Consider the following 20374-nt stretch of genomic DNA (forward strand, 5'->3'; position numbering starts at 1 on the left):
AATAGTGTGGGAGTTTTTTTTTTTAAGATTCATTTATTTATGCACACAAGAACTGGGGTGTAGGTCAGTGGTGGGGGGAGGGGGCAGTGAGAGGAGTCACCAGAGACAGTGGGGAGCAGAACAGGCAGACTGACTGAAATACACTGCTGAGGGGAGCAGTGGGCAAGACTGGAGAGGTCTGCTGCGCCATGTAGGCTGGGGATTGAACTCGCTGCACAGACTGGCTATAGCTTGATAGCACTGTGTCTTCAACCCCTGTGCCACCAGGGAGGCCCAGTTTGGGAGTTTTTTGAAGTAGTTGGAATATTTGAGATGAGCCAGAATGCACTGCGAGCAGAACAGAGTTAATTGCAGGATAAAAGTGGTAACAGAGAGCACAACCCCTAGCCTGTAAAGCTATCAGGATTGCTTGTGGGGCCTCCCTGGTGGCACAACATTTGAGCACTGGGTTGTGAAGCTGCCCGCAGCCTCTGCAGCGCCGGTTCAATCCCCGGCCGTGGCAAGGGTCCCACATGGCCAACAGACCTCTCCTGTCTCACCCGCTGCTCCAGTCAGCAGTGTATTTCGTCAGTCTGCCTGTTCTGCTCTCCACTCTGGCTCTGGTGAATTCTCTCACCCTCCCATGCTTCTGACTGTACCCAGTGCTTGTATAAATAAATAAACAAATCTTTAAGGAAAAAAAAAAGATTACTTGTGGTGTCAAGTCTATATGGACAGGATAACCAAAACATTGTCCTTGGTCAGAGAAACTGCTTTGCTGCCAGTAAAGTCATCCACAAGTGACATACTGATTTGTAGGATATGTCTCTTTGTCTTATAGATGAAATAATTGCCAAGTGTTATTCAGTTGTTCCAGAAAAAGATTTTTACATTTCACACCAAGGAGATAAGACCTGCCAAAATATATGTTAATGAGTCAATATCAAAAGATTTAATTTTAACTGTTGTTTTTTAAAACTACACTAACATCAAAGACTTGATTGACATCAAAGTTCAGAATTCAAAGGAGGTTCAACCACAGAAAGTTTTTCTTAACATTTTAGCTAAGAAATATACACAAGAGTTTAATTTCCAAGGGGATTATTATACCAGAGAAAAAAACTAGGAAATGAATAATTTTTACCCTATTTTATATAATTAGTGTCACCAGCCTGGCACAGTTTTAATAATTGCTCTTATTTTTAAATGAGTTGAACATTTTTTATTTACTAATTTCCTGTTCCCTTTCAATATTTTTTTATTATTTCTCCATATGTGTTTAATGCAAATATGAGGCTTAGACTATGCAAACATTCTAATTGATATGATTTATGTATCTTTTAAATTTCAGAACACAAAGGCAAAATTTTTAGAACTATTGAAATGTCATCATTGACCTTTAATTTTGCTCCCATTTATTTTGTGTAAGTAAGAATAAACTCTTGAACTGTTCGCAGGAAAAAAAAAATGCTGTTACTCAGTGGAAATCTTCCATGGAATCGTTAATTTCATTTGGGCATTTACAAAGAGGTCTCAGCAATATAAAATAAAATAGTAAATCACATGAGTTTGAGTGCAATACTTAAAATACCAAGGCCCAATGATATATTTCCATAATAGCACATTTTAACACAAAATAGTGAGTTATTCCTCAGATTTCTACTTCAGAGTTAGATTAGAAGCTTTTTATATTAATGGAAACAATGCAAATCTTTAAAAGTTCCTTACTTATGATATAATATAAAATTCCATCCATGAGGTCTTTTGATTTCTTTTTTACAAGTCCTGAGGAAATTTAATTCAGACATTTCTCGATCTTTTTGGGGGTAAGGTATTTCATGGGTTTCTTATTATTTAAGCTGTGGTTGAAGATATGTGGTATCCTTGTATGAGAGCAAAGTAAATAATGTTAAATCATAGAATTTAAAGCTACTTATATTATGATTTTAAAATATATATATATCAGTTTTTGAAATACTTTTTCAGTTCTAATCGACTTAAGATGAAGTTATAGAAGAACAGGCAAATTGGTGATATTTTATTCAAAATTATTACTTTTGTCACTTATCAAAGTAAATTTGGGACAGTTTTAACCTTACATTTAGACAGTTCTTAATTTTATTAGTATAGGTGTATATAACGTAGAAATTGTATGCCTGTTTCAAATAAATTGTATTTTATTTATTTTTTTTAAGATTTATTTATTTATGCATACAAGACCTGGGTTACAGGCCAGAGGTGCGGGAGGTGAGAGGATTCATCACAGACAGCGTGGGGAACAGAACAGGCAGATTGACCGAAGTACACTGCTGAGGGGAGCAGCGGGCAATCAGGAGAGGTCTGCTGTGCCATGTGGATTCCTCCCTGGCCGGCCTGGGGATTGAACCCGTGCTCTAGAGGCTGCGGACAGCTACATAGGTTGCGTCTTAACCCCTTGTGCCACCAGGGAGGCCCTGAACTGAATTTTAGTTCACATTTTACTTTTTCTAACCAATTTTTTCCTGAATGGGCAAGTTAAACAATTTTTATTTTCATTAAAAATAATACCTTACAAGCACTTTTGAAGGGTTTTGGTGCCTTTTTTTTAATTCAGAATTGTTCAGAATGACATTTTTTAAAAAAGTAGAAACCATACAGATTGTATATTTGTGGAAATATAATTTAAAAGGAACCATAACAAATGAAATTCTCTAAGTTTTGGGGGATAAAATCCCTCACATACATAAATATTCTTTGATAGTCCATAGATTAATAATGATTGATTTAAATCACTAGTGTTCAGTGAATAGTACAAATTGAACATATTGTTGGCATAGAATTCAGAATCAGAGAGGAATTCATACTAAGTACATTTCAGTCTGTTCCTTAATTCACAAGACCTCTTATTCATCAACTAATTAGATTTAACATTTTTCTATTGTGGGTGCTAAAGCCATTGAACAAATTAAAGGAAAACAGCTTCCTCATTGGGTGCTGCCACAACTGTAAGGCCATACACAGATTGTGAAAATTCCAAATGCAGGATGATGTCATTTAATGGGATGGGTCTTTTATTCTGAAATGAAGCTCTTCGTAATAATTGAATTTAGAGCACAACAGGCTTGGAGGGGTGGGGCAGGGGTTGCCTTCCTTTTCACTCCCCCAATAGAAGCAGCCCATCAGCTGTATGCTAATGATATGAACAATTAAACAGGGTCCTATCTGGTTGGCCCCACAGGCTCTAAGCTCAGACAAAGAACTGTTTATACACCTGTTGTGTGTGTGTGTGAACAGAGCCATTTGAATGGGCAACTGCAGATTAAAAGGAGAACGAGGGAGCTAGGGTGAGCAGGGGTTAAAGAGAGAACTATGAGAACTGTGAAAGTCAAATTCTCCAGAAAATATATGAGGATGGTTTGCAAAAGGTAGTCAAGTTACAAAGAAAAATTTCTGCTAACTTCATTAACATGAAAAACTCCAAGGTTTTTGCTTGGTTGAGACCATGTTTTAAAGGTTTAATTAAAAAAAAAAAAGCAATCATGTAGGTTGGTGTGAGAAAATACTTAGCTTGTAGTATTATATAAAGACAAAAATTTTTACAGGCATTTATATCCCAAAACAAATTGAGCAGTCTTTCTAATTTTCCTTCAGGGAAAGGCAAACTTCGTAAGACATACTGCTTAATAGATCCTTTGTCTGCCAAATCTTTCATCAGAAAGTAGGCTATAGAACATTTTTATTAGTTGAGATTCAGAAATTCAAAGAGTTATTTATAGTAATAAAATAAAAGGAAACCAAAATGCAGTTATTTTTCGATGGTATTTTGTCTTATGGAGCTGTAAAATGAATTTCATATGTACAATATAAAATAATACACATTTAAAATTTCTTAAGACTATTGCTTCCTTTTAAATTACATGATCTGATAGCTCAAAATACTAAATGCAAAATTAGCACATACTACCAATGATTATAAAATGTTTTAAGTCCATAGTATTACAGCTACAAACCAAGAAATCTTAGCTTTTCCTTTATCCTGCAATTTCTTTGGCTGCCAGTCAAATTTGTTCTAGTGATAGTTTTTCTTTAGAATAAACCCAGCCTCCTAAGATCCCAAAGAATTTGAAGTTCTGTTGTGTTTTTTATCATATCCATTTTTATAAAATGGAATTTTTTTAACTAATCTCCTTAGATCACTGAGTTCACAATGAGCAAGAAAGCACCTTCTATGTTAGAATAAACATAATCAAGATGCGCTGGAAACAGATAACATGAAACTGTAAAAATAATTTTCTCTCTTGAATAAAAGTTTCACAATCCATTTCTTCCTGGTTGTTAGGTTTTAGTTCTTCAGATTTTTCTCAAGTTCTTGTGTGGGTTCTTTTTTTTTTTTTTTTTTCTTTTGGAAGGAGGTGGACACAAAGACTTAAGGATGATTTCAGAGGTGATGAGAGGATAGAAAACTGCTGTGGTCCATTCCCAACTTTAAGACATAATGATTCTGGGCCTCCCTCGTGGCGCCAAGGGGTTAAGACACAGCCTGTGAAGCTGTCCGCAGCCTCTACAGCACAAGTTCGATCCCCGGCCAGCCAGGGAGCAACCCACATGGTGCAGCAGACCTCTCCTGTCTCTCCCTCTGCTCCCCTCAGCAGTGTATTTCAGTCAGTCTGCCTGTTCTGGTCCCTGCTCTGTCTCTGGTGAATCCTCTCACCCCCACCCCCACACCTCTAGCCTGTACCCCAGCTCTTGTATGCATAAATAAATAAATCTTTAAAAATAAAAGACAGGGCCTCCCTGGTGGCGCAGCGGTTGAGCGCTGGGTTGCGAAGCTGCCCGCAGCCTCTGCAACACCAGTTCCATCCCCGGCCACCAGAGGAGGGTCCCACATGGCGCGCAGACCTTTCCTGCTGCCCGCTGCTCCCCTCAGCAGTGTGCTTCGGTCCTTCTGCCTGCTCTGCTCCCCGCTCTGGCTCTGGTGAATTCTCTCACCCTCCCGCGATTCTGACTGTACCCAGTGCTTGTATAAATAAATAAATCTTTAAAAAAATAAAAATAAAATAAAAATAAAAGACATAATGATTCTGAAGCATGATGAAATTATGCAGTTGAGAATGGGGTATAGTTAATGCAAAGTGAATAGTGACACAACTAATCCTCAGCAATGACTGATCTTCAAATAATTTTAAAAGTAGCTATGGAATACCTTTAATCGTCTTTGTTTTTTAACTACATTAAAAATAAGAATAAGGGAGAGAAGCAGATGGGTTATGGGCATGGGTAGTTTGGTGGAGAGTGAAAAAAAAGTAAGGGTGGAAGACAGATAATTCTTAAAATACATGTTTGAAGACCTGATACGGTCTTATCAGGTGCACTCCTAAGACTTTACTTGGTTCCTTTTGTTTAGTTCACAATAAGCCAAAGGAATAAACTTGCATAGGGTTATTTATACCTATGGAGTAAAATCCATTCAAAATCATGAAAGAGAAAAGCCATATTAATGACTCAAGAGGGATTCAAAGCATGATAGTATATTGGGATCGAAAGATTTATTGAAAAATGGGAGGCCACCCTGGTGGCACAAGGGGTTAAGTCCCAGCCATTGAAGCTATCGGCAGCCACTGCAACACAAGTTCAGTCCCCGCCAGGGAGCTAACCCACATGACGCTGCAGACCTCTCCTGTCTCATCTCGCCTGCTGCTCTGCTCAGCAGTATATTTCAGTCAGTCTTCCTGTTCTTTTCCCCACTCTGTCTATGGTGAATCCTGTCCCCCACCTCGCCACATCTCTGGCATATACCCTAGTTCATCTTTAAAAAAATATTTTTTTTTATTGAAAAACAGTGATTCTCACATTTAACACCAGTCAATAAACCTATTTATTTAAAGGCTTACTCTTCCACTTGACATGTCTGCTGCTCCTCTAATTAAAAACTTCATTTGTTTCCAGTTTTTCTAAAAATAACACAATAGTTAAAACACTTATAGTGTGTCATGCCTTATTTTCCGATTTCAGGTTAATTGTATCTGGTATAAGTTTGATTAAAACTGAGAATAAAAAATAATAAATACACATTGTAAATACTGATAAATTCTAAATTGCATTTATTGTCATCTGGCAATGCAGAACTTTTGTTATTAAGTTATTTTAATTTCGTGTTGATTTTGCTAGCCTTTTAAAATTTTTTAGAGAAAACAGAGAAAGAAAAATCAAAGGCATTTTGGTATACCAAAGTATAAACAAGATAGCATTATTTTGTTAATATACTTTAATATATTTAGATAGTATATAGAGAACCTAAGGATTGTTAAGAGAGTCTATAGTGTATACTGCTTTATAGCTTTTTGAGTGTTTTATCTTAGCTCATTTGCTTGTCATAACAGTCCTTTGAGGAATATGAAATTTGAAAGTTGGAATTTTATCATTTTGATTCAAAGCCATCATGTCTTTTGAAATTCTATATAAACCAGAAACGTAGCATCCAAAAATTTGTTGCTAAATTCAGTTGAGTGATGATGTTTTCTCTGTTAGGCCCAATAAAAGAATTTGGACAATTATTGCCTCTGAACTATCTTGACTGCTTTTGTTTTTTAAATTTAGGTTGGAACTCATCGAGAAGATTCTGTCAGTCTCAATGGCAATCATTCTGTGCTCTCTAGTACAGTCACTGCTTCAACCACAGACTTGAATCATAAAACACAAGAAAATTACAGAGGTAACATTGGTTTTCAGACTGTCACCTTTCTCTTAGGCAGACTGACATCTGTTAGTCAAAAGTCATTTTAAGTGAGGGGATTCCAGAATTAAGAGTTTCGATGGCCCTTTAGGTGGGTCAGTTAGATACTTATTGATAGATGGAACCATATGTAAGCTGTTGTTTAGTATTTACCAGTCATCTTACCTACTGTCATGTATGTCTTCCTTAACACGTTTCCCTGATGGCTTTGTCTTTGTGGTCCCTAGAGGCAGTGAGAAATATTTCTGGGCATGCAGGTCCTCCAGTAATGTCAATTTGTTGTAACATTAATCGGGGGGGGGGGCTGATTCCTTCTTGGGGCCACTTGTTTGTTATGGCATTTGCATGTTCTCCCCATGTCTGCATGGGCTTTCTCTGGGGTCTAGAGTTTCCTCCCACATCCCAAAGATGTGCATGTTAGGTTAACTGGCATGTTGGGTTAACCATCCCAGTTTGAGTGAGAGAGTATGTGTGTGTAAGTGCACCCCATAATTGGAAGGTATCCTGTCCAGGGTTGGGTCCTACCTTGAACTTTGAGCTCTGGCCACCTAAGACCCAGAAATGGAATAAATGGATCAGAAAATGAAGGAATGAATGAATACAAAATATTTTTTTAAGTTTAGAAGAGTTTAGGAAGTTTATTTAGAAGTTGAGTAATATTTTTGTGACCAGAAATATGCACTAGGCACTTAACTCTTTAATATCAATTAGCTTATGTAAAATAAGTTTTGATATGGCATTTTGTGTAAAGCTGCAATTTCCAAGAAACCGTCCATGTAAAGTGAAGACTTAACTGTATAGTGTCATTTTTAATGATAGTAGCTATTGCTTACAAGATAATTTAAATTAGAATAGATAATTCTGATAAAAAGCATACTGTGATCAATGTTACATAATAGAATTTCTAAATAAATACACGTATATAGCTGATCTTAAGACCACCAAAGTAAAAGTTCTCCCATATATATTTAACCATGCAACCTGTTTTATTGTGTATTCAGAAAACTGTTAAAGCTTATTTCCTTTAACTTGGCTGATCTTAGAAGTCAGTTTCTAAAATATATTAAGTTTCTCATAACTTATCTGAACATTGTCTGAACATTAGACTGATCATGAGGGTCAAGCTTATTCTTTTAAATACAGATGCTTTAAATGTTACTTAAGTTTTGTGGACATGTTCTGTCCATGTTCTAAACAGTATACTTCCCTCCATCTTCAGATTTTATCATAGCTTGTAACAACTAAGGTAATTCACCATCTAGAAAGCTTTCTGCAGTCTTAAGTTCTAGACACTATATTTTACATTTCTTTCCCTCTGTTAGGTGGTTTGCAAAGTCAGTCTGGAACTGTTGTTCCAACAGAAATCAAGACTGAAAACAAAGAAAAAGATGAAAACCTTCATGAACCCCCTTCATCAGATGACATGAAGTCAGATGATGAATCCTCCCAGAAGGATATCAAGGTTTCATCTAGAGGCAGAACAAGGTATTTGTTAGCAACCAGGTATATTATATTGCATTCATTTGTCAAGGGTGAAAACACTTGGAAAATTGTAGAGCATTTTTTGGTAACTATGTTCTAGATATTGTCATGGAACTGTTATGTGTTTAACCCTCACATTAACTATCACAGCTTCCATAAAAGAGAAGCATATAAAGATGACTCCAAAATTATGTTTTCTATTATACCAAACTGTTTTAGGGATTAATAAGAAAAGAATTGCATCTCCCCTTTCACTGCTTATAATCTATAAAATCTTTTGAGGGCCAAATAGCTAAAACAAGTTAAATTGTGCTATGTAGACATTTAGATACATTCCATAAATAAATACTTGAACATAATAACTTAAGGCTAAGTATGTGGTAAGTCTCTATCATATGATTTAAATCAGGGATCACCAAACTAGGGCCCATCAGCCAAATCCAGGCCACTGTACTTTTTTTACAAATAAAGTTTTAAAACCTGAAATACTACCATGCCCCATCTGTTTACATATTGTCTATCCCTTCTTTCACAATGCAGTGAGTTGTGTAGTTTCAGCAGAGACCAGATGACCCACAAAGCTGAAAATATTTACTGTCTGGTCCTTTACAGAAAAAGGACCAGATACTATGGTCCTTCAATAAAGATACTATGGTTTCTTTTATGATGGTAATTTTGTGTACGTGGTATAGATTTCCCTCCGTGGAACACTAACTTTGGTTCTTATTACGTTGTCACTAATCAGTTATGTAACCTTGGTGAAGTCATTCATTTTTCTGAACCTTGAAGTGGTTCTCACCTTTGCTGCACAGATACCTGACATTTTACAAATACAGGTATCTAGGCCCTAGCCTATCCTTACTAAGTCACTAAACTTTTAAAGACTATATTTCTCAAATGTTCTCAAAGATTCTGATAAGTAGCCACATTCGGAATCCTTTGGCCTAGATAATCTACAAAGGTTCTTTTGAAGTTAAAGAACTACTGATTCTCAATGATCAAAATAATATTTTTTTTAAGATTTATTTATGCAATCAAGAGCTGGGGGTACAGGCCAGAGGTACAGGGGAGTGAGAGGATTCACCAGAGACAGAGTGAGGAGCAGAACAGGCAGACTGACTGAAATACACTGCTGAGGGGAGCAGCGGGCAAGTCAGGAGAGGTCTGCTGCTCCATGTGGGCTACTCCCTGGCCGGCCAGGGATCGAACTCATGCAGTAGAGGCTTCGGATTGCTTCATAGTGTTGTGCTTAACCCCTTGTGCCACTAGGGAGGCCCTCAAAAGAATACTTTTATGTAATTCTAGTAAGACTCTATTGTGAACTTGTTATTTTATTTTATTTTATTTTATTTTATTTATTTTTGCATAGAATTGAGGTGTACACCAGAGGTGTGAGGAGTGAGAGGATTCACTAGAGACAGAGTAGGGAGCAGAACAGGCAGATTTACCAAAATCACTGCTAAGGGGAATAGCAGGTGAGACAGGAGAGGTCTGCTGTGCCTATGTGGGTTAACTCCCTGGCCAGGGATCACACTCAGGCATTAGTGGTGATAGCACTGAGACTTAACCTGTAGGCCACCAGGGAGATCCAATTAAAGTTCTCAGGGTAATTGCTTGTTGATTTTGATTTTTACTTTATTATAATTAGTCTTTTTCCTGGTCCCTTATTTAGGTTTTCTAAATTCCTGCTATGAGTGAGACCATCTGGTATTTTTCTCTTTCTGGCTTATTTCACTGAGCATGATCCCTTCCAGCTCCATCCAATCAACAAGCAACTATAAACGAGAGACACACTGCAGGGAGGGGAGTAAGGAGTGGGATCAAAGCAAGGGGGGTGGGAATTGTATGGGGACTATAACCAAGATGACAATGCATACATTGTGCAAAAATGAAAAATGATGTAAAAATATATAAAATTTTAAAAATAATAATAACAAATTTTTAAAAAGTTCTCAGGGTAGCAGAGAAGAAGTGAAAACATCTTTTTATGCACAGTAGTTCAAGGTTCTGAGCTACTCCACTCAGTAGTGTATTTTTGAAATATAATTTCCTAAAGGTTATTTCAAAGCATTTCCCTCAACTGTTTTTTTTCTGATTATTTAGTCCATTTTGACTATAGAAATTTGGAAATACAGAAAAGCACAGTCAAAAGTCCAAGAAACTCCATTGCTTAGAATTAACTATTTACTTATCAGGGAATCCTTTTCCATAAATACAGTTTAAACTGGACATAAATTTTGGCTTTCTGTCTATTTCTGAGTGTCTTTTGCTGTATGGTTGTTTCCTCTATTGTTTTGTTGTTGGCCAGCTCTATTTAGATTTAATTCATATATAATAAATATACCAACTTTAAGTGTACAGTTTTTGTCTTTTAACAAATGTGCATAGTCACATACCTACCACCACATTAATAATGTGGAATATTCCTGCCACCCTCCAAAATTTCCTCATGCCCCTTTGTAATCAATACCTTTCCCCCATACTCTGGCCACCATTGATCTGCACTCTATTAGAACAGTTTTGTTTTTTCTAGAAGTTGATGTAAATGTTCCAGAAATTTATGTAAATGGAATCATATATTATGTGCCTTCCATATCTGGTGTCTTTTACTGAGCATAATCTGCAGGTTGATATTTAGAGGCTATACAGTCAACCACTGCTTGGATGTATTGTGATTTGTTTCAGCTGTCTCCTATTGTTGCTAATATAAATAATTCTGTGATCAACTTCCTTTATATAAATTTCTCTGTACATCTTTAGTTATATCCTTGGGGTGAATTTCTGAAATTAGAATTACTTACCAAGAAGTAATAAGTATTTTAAGACGTGGGTACATTTTGCCAATTTATCCTTCAAAAAAATTGTTCCAGTTCACCATTTTTTAAAATCATCCCACTGATGATATTTCTCCCCAGAACAGAAAGTATTTATTTTCTGGGATATTTTTCTTATTCTGTATCTTAAGTTTTTCTTACACCTTCTCATTAGGTAAATACCAAAATACATTTAAGAGCACAGATTAAGCAATTTATAATACATTAGTATAATAGGACAGCGCTTCTCAAACCTAAATGTACATGTGCATCAACTGGGGCTCTAGTTAAAATGCAGCTTTTACGTAGGTTTGCAGTAGAACCTGAGATTTCATGTTTTTCACAAGCTCCAAAAAATACTGAAGGTGATGATTACATTATGATTAGCAAGGTGTTAGAATATTATGGTTATTCAAATTATGTTTCTGAAGTGTTTCATAAGTTTGACAAGGTGTTTATGCAGTAATGTGCAATGAAAGTAGATTTTAAAATGGTGGGGAGAGGCTACCCTGGTGGCACAAGGGGTTAAGTCTCAGCACTGTGAAGCTATCCGAGTTAGATCCCTGGCCAAGGGAGCTAACCCACATGGCACGGCAGACCTCTCCTATCTCGCCCACTGCTCTCCTCAGCAGTGCATTTTAGTAGGTCCACCTGTTCTGCTCCCCACTCTGTCTCTGGTGAACCTTCTCACCCCTCCACACTGCTGGCCTACACCCCAGCTCTTGTATGAATAAATAAATAAATCCTTAAAATAAATAAAATGTATGTGATATTTCAACTCTAACTATTTTTACGCATTGAAGAAAGACTGGAAAGGAATATGCAATCATGTAAGTGTAGCTATTATGACTGCTTGGTAAAATTTATAGGTTTTTTTTCTATATATTTTAAAATTCTGCATAATAAGCATATCTTACTTTATAGGGAACCTAATAGACTGAGAGAGTTGTTGTTACTTTGTTTTTAGCAGTACTAATGAAGATGAGGATTTGAACCCAGAACAGAAGATAGAAAGGGAGAAAGAAAGGCGGATGGCTAACAATGCCAGAGAGCGCTTGCGTGTGCGGGATATTAATGAGGCATTCAAAGAGCTTGGTCGAATGTGTCAGCTTCACTTAAAGAGTGAAAAACCCCAAACAAAACTCCTTATTCTTCATCAGGCCGTGGCAGTCATCCTTAGTCTAGAACAGCAAGTCCGAGGTAAGTATGCTTAATAGAGATACACAATTTTTCTGCCTCAAGTGGGCAGACATTTTTGTTTCTGTTCAGTCTTCTGCTTGGGCAAGTTGTTTACAACTTGCATCATGAGGACTGTGTTTTCTCTGTAGTTCTCTCATTTCTGTATCACTATATTGGTCAATATCTGTAGACCCAGTGCGTCTCACAAACCGGTAAAAAAGAACCCTAAGAAACAAGGCAGAAAACCGCCATCTTCTGCCTGCCACTCAGCCTTCATGTTTTTGTGCTTTTTGTTCTTGTTATCTCTGACCTCACACATTGTTGCTTTACCTGCTTAGATCTGCCTTCCTCCCTGCTCCTTCACTCTTCCCTACTTCTCAGGACTCAATTTCTTGCCTGCCCACATGACCTTGGGTCATCTGTCAAGCCTCACTGGCTCATAGGATGCATAGTCAGGACCTCTCCTGGCATTTCTCCCTGTATTTCCATGTCAGTAAGGTCTCAGGTCTTCTTTCTTGATCCCTGGTCAGGAATGACATGAACTTCTTGGGTTAAATGCACTGGCAAGCTTGTGTATACCTAAGGGCAAAAGTATAGTTTTTTGTTTGTTTGTTTTTTGTTTGTTTGTTTTTTTTAAAGATTTGTTTATTTATACAAGCACTGGGTACAGTCAGAAGTGCGGGAGGGTGAGAGAATTCACCAGAGCCAGAGCGGGGAGCAGAGCAGGCAGAAGGACCAAAGTACACTGCTGAGGGGAGCAGTGGGAGGCAGGAGAGGTCTGCACTCCATATGGGACCCTCCTCCGGTGGCCGGGGAGCAGCCAGGGATTGAACCATCGCTGCAGAGGCTGCGGGCAGCTTCGCAACCCAGCACTGAACCGCTGTGCCACCGGGGAAGCCCGGCAAAAGTATAGTTTTATAAAAAGGTTTATTCACTACTGACTCAAACAACTCCCTCAATTTTATTTCTCAAGAAGTTTGGCAGAATCTTGAAGAAGCTTTGCACCTCATTTTTGTAACAAATGTTTATTACATAATTCCTCTTTCACAACCAGTTTTTTGCTAGAATCTGAGTTGTCAATTAATACAAGTTTCCTCCTGCTCAGAGATTCTACCATTTAGCTTACCTTTTTGCACGTAATTATATATCTTCTTATCCTAAATTATGAATATTTCATCCTTTTTTGCAAGAAATTTATAGATATGGCCTGGGTTCCAGACATTACCTCTACCCTGTCTTCATTAAGATTAACTATCTTGTTTATCAGATTTTATATCTAAAATTCTGTTTAAAGAAAGTTTCAATGGCCTCCCCAGTGGCGCAGCTGTAGAGCGCTGGGCTCCGAAGCTGCCCGCAGCCTCTGCAAGACCAGTTCAATCCCCGGCTGCCGGCGAGGGTCCCAAATAGCATGCAGACCTCTCCTACCACGTCTGCTGCTCCCCTCAGCAGTATGTTTCATCAGTCTGACTGTTCTGCTCTCCACTCTGGCTCTGGTGAATTCTCTCACCCTCCCACACTTCTGACTATACCCAGTGCTTGTATAAATAAATAAATAAATTTTAAAAAAAAATAAAGTAAGTTTGAAAAAGGAAAAAGCAATGCTCAGATACCTAAATACTATAGCCATTGATCCTCAGCATTGGTTACAGAAAGCATTCTCTAAGACAACCAGAATTAGAGAACTTGAACATACTTTCAGAAAAACATACAATAATTACTAAATGACCTATCCCTTTCTCTCTGATATATTTAATGAACAAGAATGATGAACAGATTATACATCAACAACCTATCACTAAAACCAGATATTGTTTCTCTTTTTTTTTTTATAATTTTCTATTTTTTTTAATATATATAGTACAATATATTTTTATTTATTTATTTATTTAGACAAGCACTGGGTACAGTCAGAAGTGGGGGAGGGTGAGAGAATTCACCAGAACCAGAGTGAGGATCAGAACAGGCAGACGGACAAAATACACTGCTGAGGGGAGCAGCGGGCGGCACGAGAGGTCTGCGCGCCATGTGGGACCCTTGCCCAGCAGCCGGGGATCGAACCGGCGCTGCAGAGGCTGCGGACAGCTTCACAGCCCAGCGCTCAACCACTGCACCACCGGGGAGGCCCGAGATATTGTCATAAGAGTTGTATCCACAACTGTAACTAGAAATCTCTAAAAAAAACAGTTATAAAACTGGTCTTCAAGGTATTATTGACTCCCTTGAGATATTCATAAAGACAATCTGATTATGTCCACTCCTCTGTGGCAGGAGCAGTGGTTCCCTGAGCCTTCCAAATTTCCTGTCACCTAATCAAAGAATTTTTTTTTCTTCTTTAGTTGTGTCTGACAACCTTTATCTCACTTGGAAGCCGGGAAGGCACCTGTATTCGGTGACCCAAGTGCAATCATGTTCCTCCTCTGTAGCCCAGGATATTTTCTACCTTGAGTCCACTCAGCCAGTTATTATCAGGAATATTGCCTCTATCTAACTGTGAAAAAGTCTTTTTTTTTTTTTTTTTGTAGACAATAGTCTAGAACTTGTTTCTGTATAGGACCTTTTTTTTTTTCCTCCACAGTTTATTAGAGATAGAATAGATCCATTTGTGTTTTCAAAAACTTGTTTTTTAGACAGAGCTACCTGCTCTCAGATCCAAGCCATAAAAATGAAAAATACCTCTATGTTTGAAAAAAAGTATATGCTCCACCATGCCTCTGTAAGTCTTATTTATAGCATTTGACTTTGTGACTGGGGTTTCTTGCAGACACCTAGAATGGAAAAGCTGGATCTAAGAGAGGATCTAACATCTAGGCTCATGCAGCTGCTTGTTAACTTTCTAGTCACTGTTATGGATAGTGAATTTTTCAAGCAATTTTTAGAAAGCTCTATATAAGAACCATTGACTGATTATAGAGTTTGAAAAAAAAAAGTAAAAATACATGAACTGTAACTTGAATAGGAGCTGCTTTAATATTCATAAAAGCCTGCTCTCCTTTCACTTCAGACTCTGGAATTTGAAGCCCTTTATCTTACAGCTTTTTGTAAACACCTTGGGATCTGTGTAAAACTCTCTTAAAAGCATTGGAATGACTTTCTGCCAAACAGGATTTGGAATCTTTTATGGAGCCCAAATTCCTTTGCCTGGTCTTTGGCAGCATCTTCAGAATTTGGTATAGCTGATGTCCTTCTCTGGACTATCTCTATAATAGTTTTGAGTTATTTTGATAACCTGCATACTTTTGAGAGTTTATTCAACCCTCAATGTCCCTGTTTAGCAGTCCCTCTCCCAATGCTTTCTATGAAAGGCATACATTTTGTTTACCTAACCTACTTTGAGCATCCTCTGAGCTCTCTCTGGGCTCCTCTGTTTCTGATTTGGAATGGTACTCCGAGACTAAATAGGTATCCACAACCTGTCGTCCTGTGTAAGTGGTTGTACCAGAGGGCAAACAGACCCAGATTTAGCAGTGCATCCTGTAGAACAAAAAGAGCGGCTTCCCTGCCAGGCTTTAGACTTTGCCAGAGCATTTTTTTGTGTCTTTCTGCCTCTCATTTCAGATCCCATCTCTTCTCTGCCATTGCCAATTTAAGCCTTTTCATTAATTCATGACTACAGTTTTACTCTTCCTACACAAATTTCACGTTACCTTCAAATTTAATCTCCCAGTTTTACTAGAGATTAAATTAACAGTCAGTTCCTCCTAAAACTCAGAGGTCAACTCAATCAGCTAATTTCCAGTGATAATATGGGAACTTTAGAATGTTTAGGTTTTTAGTATCCTGGTCTCATAGTGAGTTTGAAGATGAACAAGCTAGAACAGTGTTCCTAAATCTGGCTGGCTGTTCCTTTTCCCAAACAAGTTTCCAGACTCTGCCCTGAGAAGATACTAATTTAGTTACAACTTGATGGTCAAACATGATAATCTTAACATATTCATTGCTAATATTCCACTTCTTACTAGATCTCCACTAAAATGAATAAAAGGGGTACAGTCCCTAAGAAAGATGAGAGAACAAAATAATGTGTGAAAGATGGAAAGTATATGGAGTAGTGATAATTGACTTATTTAGACAGAAATTAAGCATAGTAGGGAGGAATGCAAACAAGAAGCAAAGCATTTTGCCCCGCAGAACCCCTAGACCCTAAAAAAGTTCTGCGCTTTGGAGTTACTGGTTATTGTCAAAAGTGGAAGTCAAGTATGTGACCTAAAAACAGGAAAACTGATTGAAGCTTGGATTCCTGTGTCTCTGCTCTACTTCGTAATGTCTCTGCCCTCTCTTCTACCACAGAAGACAGGATCATTTTCTAGGTGAAAAATGAAATTAGAAAGACTACAGATTTGGAACACCTAAAAGAGAGTGGGTGAGGGATAGAGCTGAATAGTAGAGCCCTCAGCTCTGGGAACTTGCTTTGATTCCCTAATACTGGCAGCAAAATATATTAACCTCATTCTCAAGGGAATTGGAAGGTTCATCTCTAGAGAATAGGAATTTTTTTATTAAGTGTCTCATTTTTTAATTACCTTGAGAAACATCCACCCAATGTCTTTAAGTATGCAGGCACAACCAAATATGTGAGAAAAGCCTCCATGAAAGAGGGAAACTAAGATCAAACTAAATAAAAAAGGACCTGCAAAAAGCAAAAGAGACATTTTTTAAAATTAATAACTCCTTGAAGCTGTCCACAGCCTCTCTGCAGCGTGGGTTCAAGTCCCAGCCAGCCAGGGAGATACGCACATGGCGCAGCAGACCTCTCCTGTCTCCCTGTTCTGCTCCCAGCTCTGTCTCTGGTGAATCTTCTCACCCTCACAAGCTTCTGGCCTGTACCCCAGTTCTTGTATAAATAAATAAATCTATAAAAAAATTTAAAAAATAAAATTAATAATGTCTAATAAGAGAAAATATGTGCATAAAAGAGAAATGAAGTCCCAAAGAAGAAACGGTCAGCTAATGTGACAGCAGAAATTCAATAAAAAAGTTAGCTAATAAATAAAGCTGAGAAAAATTTCCTAGAAAGTAGAACATAAAGAGATGAAAAATAGAGACATACAAGTAAAACTAGAATCAATTTAGGAAGTTAACATCTGACCAATAGGATTTACTGATTAAGAGCTGATGGGAGGGAAGGCGATTATCGTAACAATAATATGGATAATTTACCAGTACTGAAGAATATATGTCTCAAATTGGTAGGATACACTTTTATGCTAAAAATAATGATTAAAAACAATGATACCAAGCTAAAAGTACATCATCATGAAATTTCAGAGCATCAGGTTAAATAAAAAAGAATTTCCTAAAGCTTCTAGAGAAAAAATTTAAGCATAAACAAAGGGACAAGACTCACTATATCATCAGAGTTCTGGATATGTAGTGCTGGGTCTAGGAGATGGTAGAACAGTGCCTCCAAAATTCTAAGGACAAATGATTTGCAACCTAGAATATCTAACCAAAGCATTAGTCACAAGGTGAAGATAGGATAAAGATATTTCAGATATACAAAGACTTTAAAATTTTACCTCCCATCTATACTTTCTCAGAAAGCATTTGAAATATATGCTATACCCAAAATAATGGCATAATCAACAAAGATAAATTTGTAGCATCCAAGAAACAAAGGATCTAATGCAAGAGAGCAGCAAAGGGAATCCTTTGACAAGAACTACTAGGCCTAGAGAACAACTAGTCCACATTGAAACAGATGGCTCTTTATTAGCCTTTGAAGAAAGGTTTGCAGAGAAAGAAAATGGAATTAATAGATGTGATGATATGTTTATTTTAGGAAAAAATGTTGATAGGCTTTTTATTAAATCTACTGGAGCTCAGAGGGTGGAGATTAGCAGTATTTGCAATGGAAAAAAAAACAAAGTATAGGAAAAACAAATAGTGATATGAGTAAGGACACAATCACTCAAATTCTTGACTCATAAGTATGTCCACATCATTACAATAACAAATATTTACCTATTGTAAGAGGTGACAATTGAGTTAGCCAAAAATTGTGCTATAAACATGTTAAGGTGGTATTATAAGAGAACTATCAACTATATACAAAATGCAAAAGATAGAATTTCCCTAGTGGAAGTATGGGAAGACAAATCATTTCTCAAGCCCTGCAAGTTATGTCTGACTTCTCCTTACCATCTGCATAAGGCCTTTCCAGCTACTTAATGCATTTACCATAGGAATTATGAAACGATAGCACTAGCTTTTGCCTTCTTTGGTTCAGAGCTCACTAGTTAACATTTTCTAATGCTTACTGAGTATTCTTATGGTTCTTCCAACCCTGAATGTTCTCTGACTTACTCTAGGAATCTGTAAGATCTTGCCTAACTTGAGCTTTTGGTTCTGGTCCCTTCCATCTGTTCTGATCATGCTTCCTAGATCCTAATGTGACACAGAGTTATAATTAACTAAGAATAGTGTTTGATTATAAGAGAAATGTGAGCCTGTTTCAGTTGGAAACTTTCAAGTCTCATGTTGTCTTCTATATATATATTACATGTTAATTTCTGCCTTCTTTTCAGTCTCTGTAATCATTGAGTGAGACCTTTATCTCCACAGTATGATGTGGTATCTAATGTCATACTCATTAGTGAAAGGTGCATAACTGAGTGTTTAAAAGACAGCCCTAAAATTTTTACATAGTATAGAATATGCTCTTTTCTCCTACTTGTTATCTTTATAAATTGAGTGTACCTTTAATCTTTCATTCACCCTCCTCATAGCTGTATATACTTCATTTCTTTTTCTAAATGCAGAGGCTTTGAAAATAACTTTAAAATGAAACTTTAACATTACACCTGAGTAGTAGTCAGTAGTCAGCTAAGTTTACTAAAATAAAATCTTCAGTTCTCAAAACTATGTAACAACTTTCAGTTTATGTGATGTGTTATAATCAAAAACAAAAGGTTACACCAGAAGCTATCGATAGTTCATATCTTCTGCTTAAAACTCATTTGACAAAAATATAACAGGAACAGTAGTAGGTCCTAAGTATGTTCCATTATGTCTTCGATCCAATGGATTTTTTGTAGCCTTTTTCACATGGTAATACCCCACAATTTAGCCTCTTTTGAAAATGTCCACATTGAAAATTCCTTTCAGTCTTTTCTGCAGTGTCTTATATACAAAGAAGTAGAGAATATTCTTATCACTCTTATCACTCTCTTAATCATATCTCCAACAACAAAATAGCTCAATCATCTCATTCTATGTATGCATCAAAGTAGAAAAAGTCATATATATAACAGGTACCTGTTTCTCTTGAGGAGATGGCACATTCCCTATAGAAAGATGATTGATGATATCTCTTATTTTATCATTTTCCAAACTGGTAAAATCCTGAATAAAGCACAGGTGTCTCTCTCTAAGTACATAAAGAATGTCAACATTCATATCATTTCAATGTACCATAACGTAGGAGGACACTGAGAAGGCATAGTAGGTTAGTAACAGCACTTTCCAAATGTTTTGAATAAACAACTAAAGAACTGCTTTTAGATGTGGATGTAGATCAGATCAAGCCCTGGAAGACTAAATCATAAGCAGAAAATGAAGAAAATACAAGAGGTCACAAGTATAAATCTGAGGCTCATTTAATGCTGAGGTTTTCTGTGATCACATCACTATTGCCATTATGTGATGTTATTCAGTATGGGAAAGAAATTGCGCAGAGATTAGTTAGTAATTCCCACAGTAAGAAAAATTAAAAGTAGTATTTAAAAAAAAGGCAGCAGTTATTTTTCTCTTTAAGACTTAAAAGTCCCTGATTCATCACTATAACCATAATGAAAAAATTATTTTCCCCTATTTCAGAGAGGAACCTTAACCCCAAAGCAGCCTGTCTTAAGAGAAGGGAAGAAGAAAAAGTTTCTGCCGTATCGGCAGAGCCACCAACCACGCTGCCAGGAACCCTTCCTGGGCTTAGTGAAACTACCAACCCTATGGGTCATATGTAAACATCAGCCAGGTGAGTATGAGTGTGAAAAGAAAGTATAAGGAAAGCACCTGATGACTCTTAAATTGAGTTTGAACCTGAGAACAGAATTCTCTGGCACTGTAAATTCTGAGAACAGAATTTACTGTGACACTGTAATTTGGAATCCAACCTGTAATTTGGAATCCAACAGCTTTCCTTTCTATTATGTTGTCATGCTTTGAGAAACAATGTCACTTTACACCAAATTGCTGTTCTCTTCAAGGACGATAG

General features: G+C 37.1%; 1 protein-coding gene across 9 annotated transcripts in view; it reads left to right on the forward strand.

The window, feature by feature from the left end:
• Nucleotides 1-20123, forward strand: part of TCF12 (transcription factor 12) — a gene marked incomplete at both ends in the record, with an annotated part of 325036 nt that extends 304913 nt beyond the window's left edge. For 8 of the 9 annotated variants that reach the window (XM_084240807.1, XM_084240804.1, XM_084240805.1 and 5 more), the window contains 4 exons: nucleotides 6556-6670; nucleotides 8014-8176; nucleotides 11954-12186; nucleotides 19981-20123. In XM_084240807.1, the coding sequence (XP_084096933.1) occupies nucleotides 6556-6670; nucleotides 8014-8176; nucleotides 11954-12186; nucleotides 19981-20123 (654 nt within the window). The remainder of the gene's footprint in view (nucleotides 1-6555; nucleotides 6671-8013; nucleotides 8177-11953; nucleotides 12187-19980) is intronic. The other variant, XM_084240806.1, reaches the window with a different exon arrangement.
• Nucleotides 20124-20374: the final 251 nt, after the last annotated feature.

This window comes from Talpa europaea (assembly GCF_964194135.1).
Source record: "Talpa europaea genome assembly, chromosome: 8".
NCBI classification, from domain to species: Eukaryota; Metazoa; Chordata; class Mammalia; order Eulipotyphla; family Talpidae; genus Talpa; species Talpa europaea.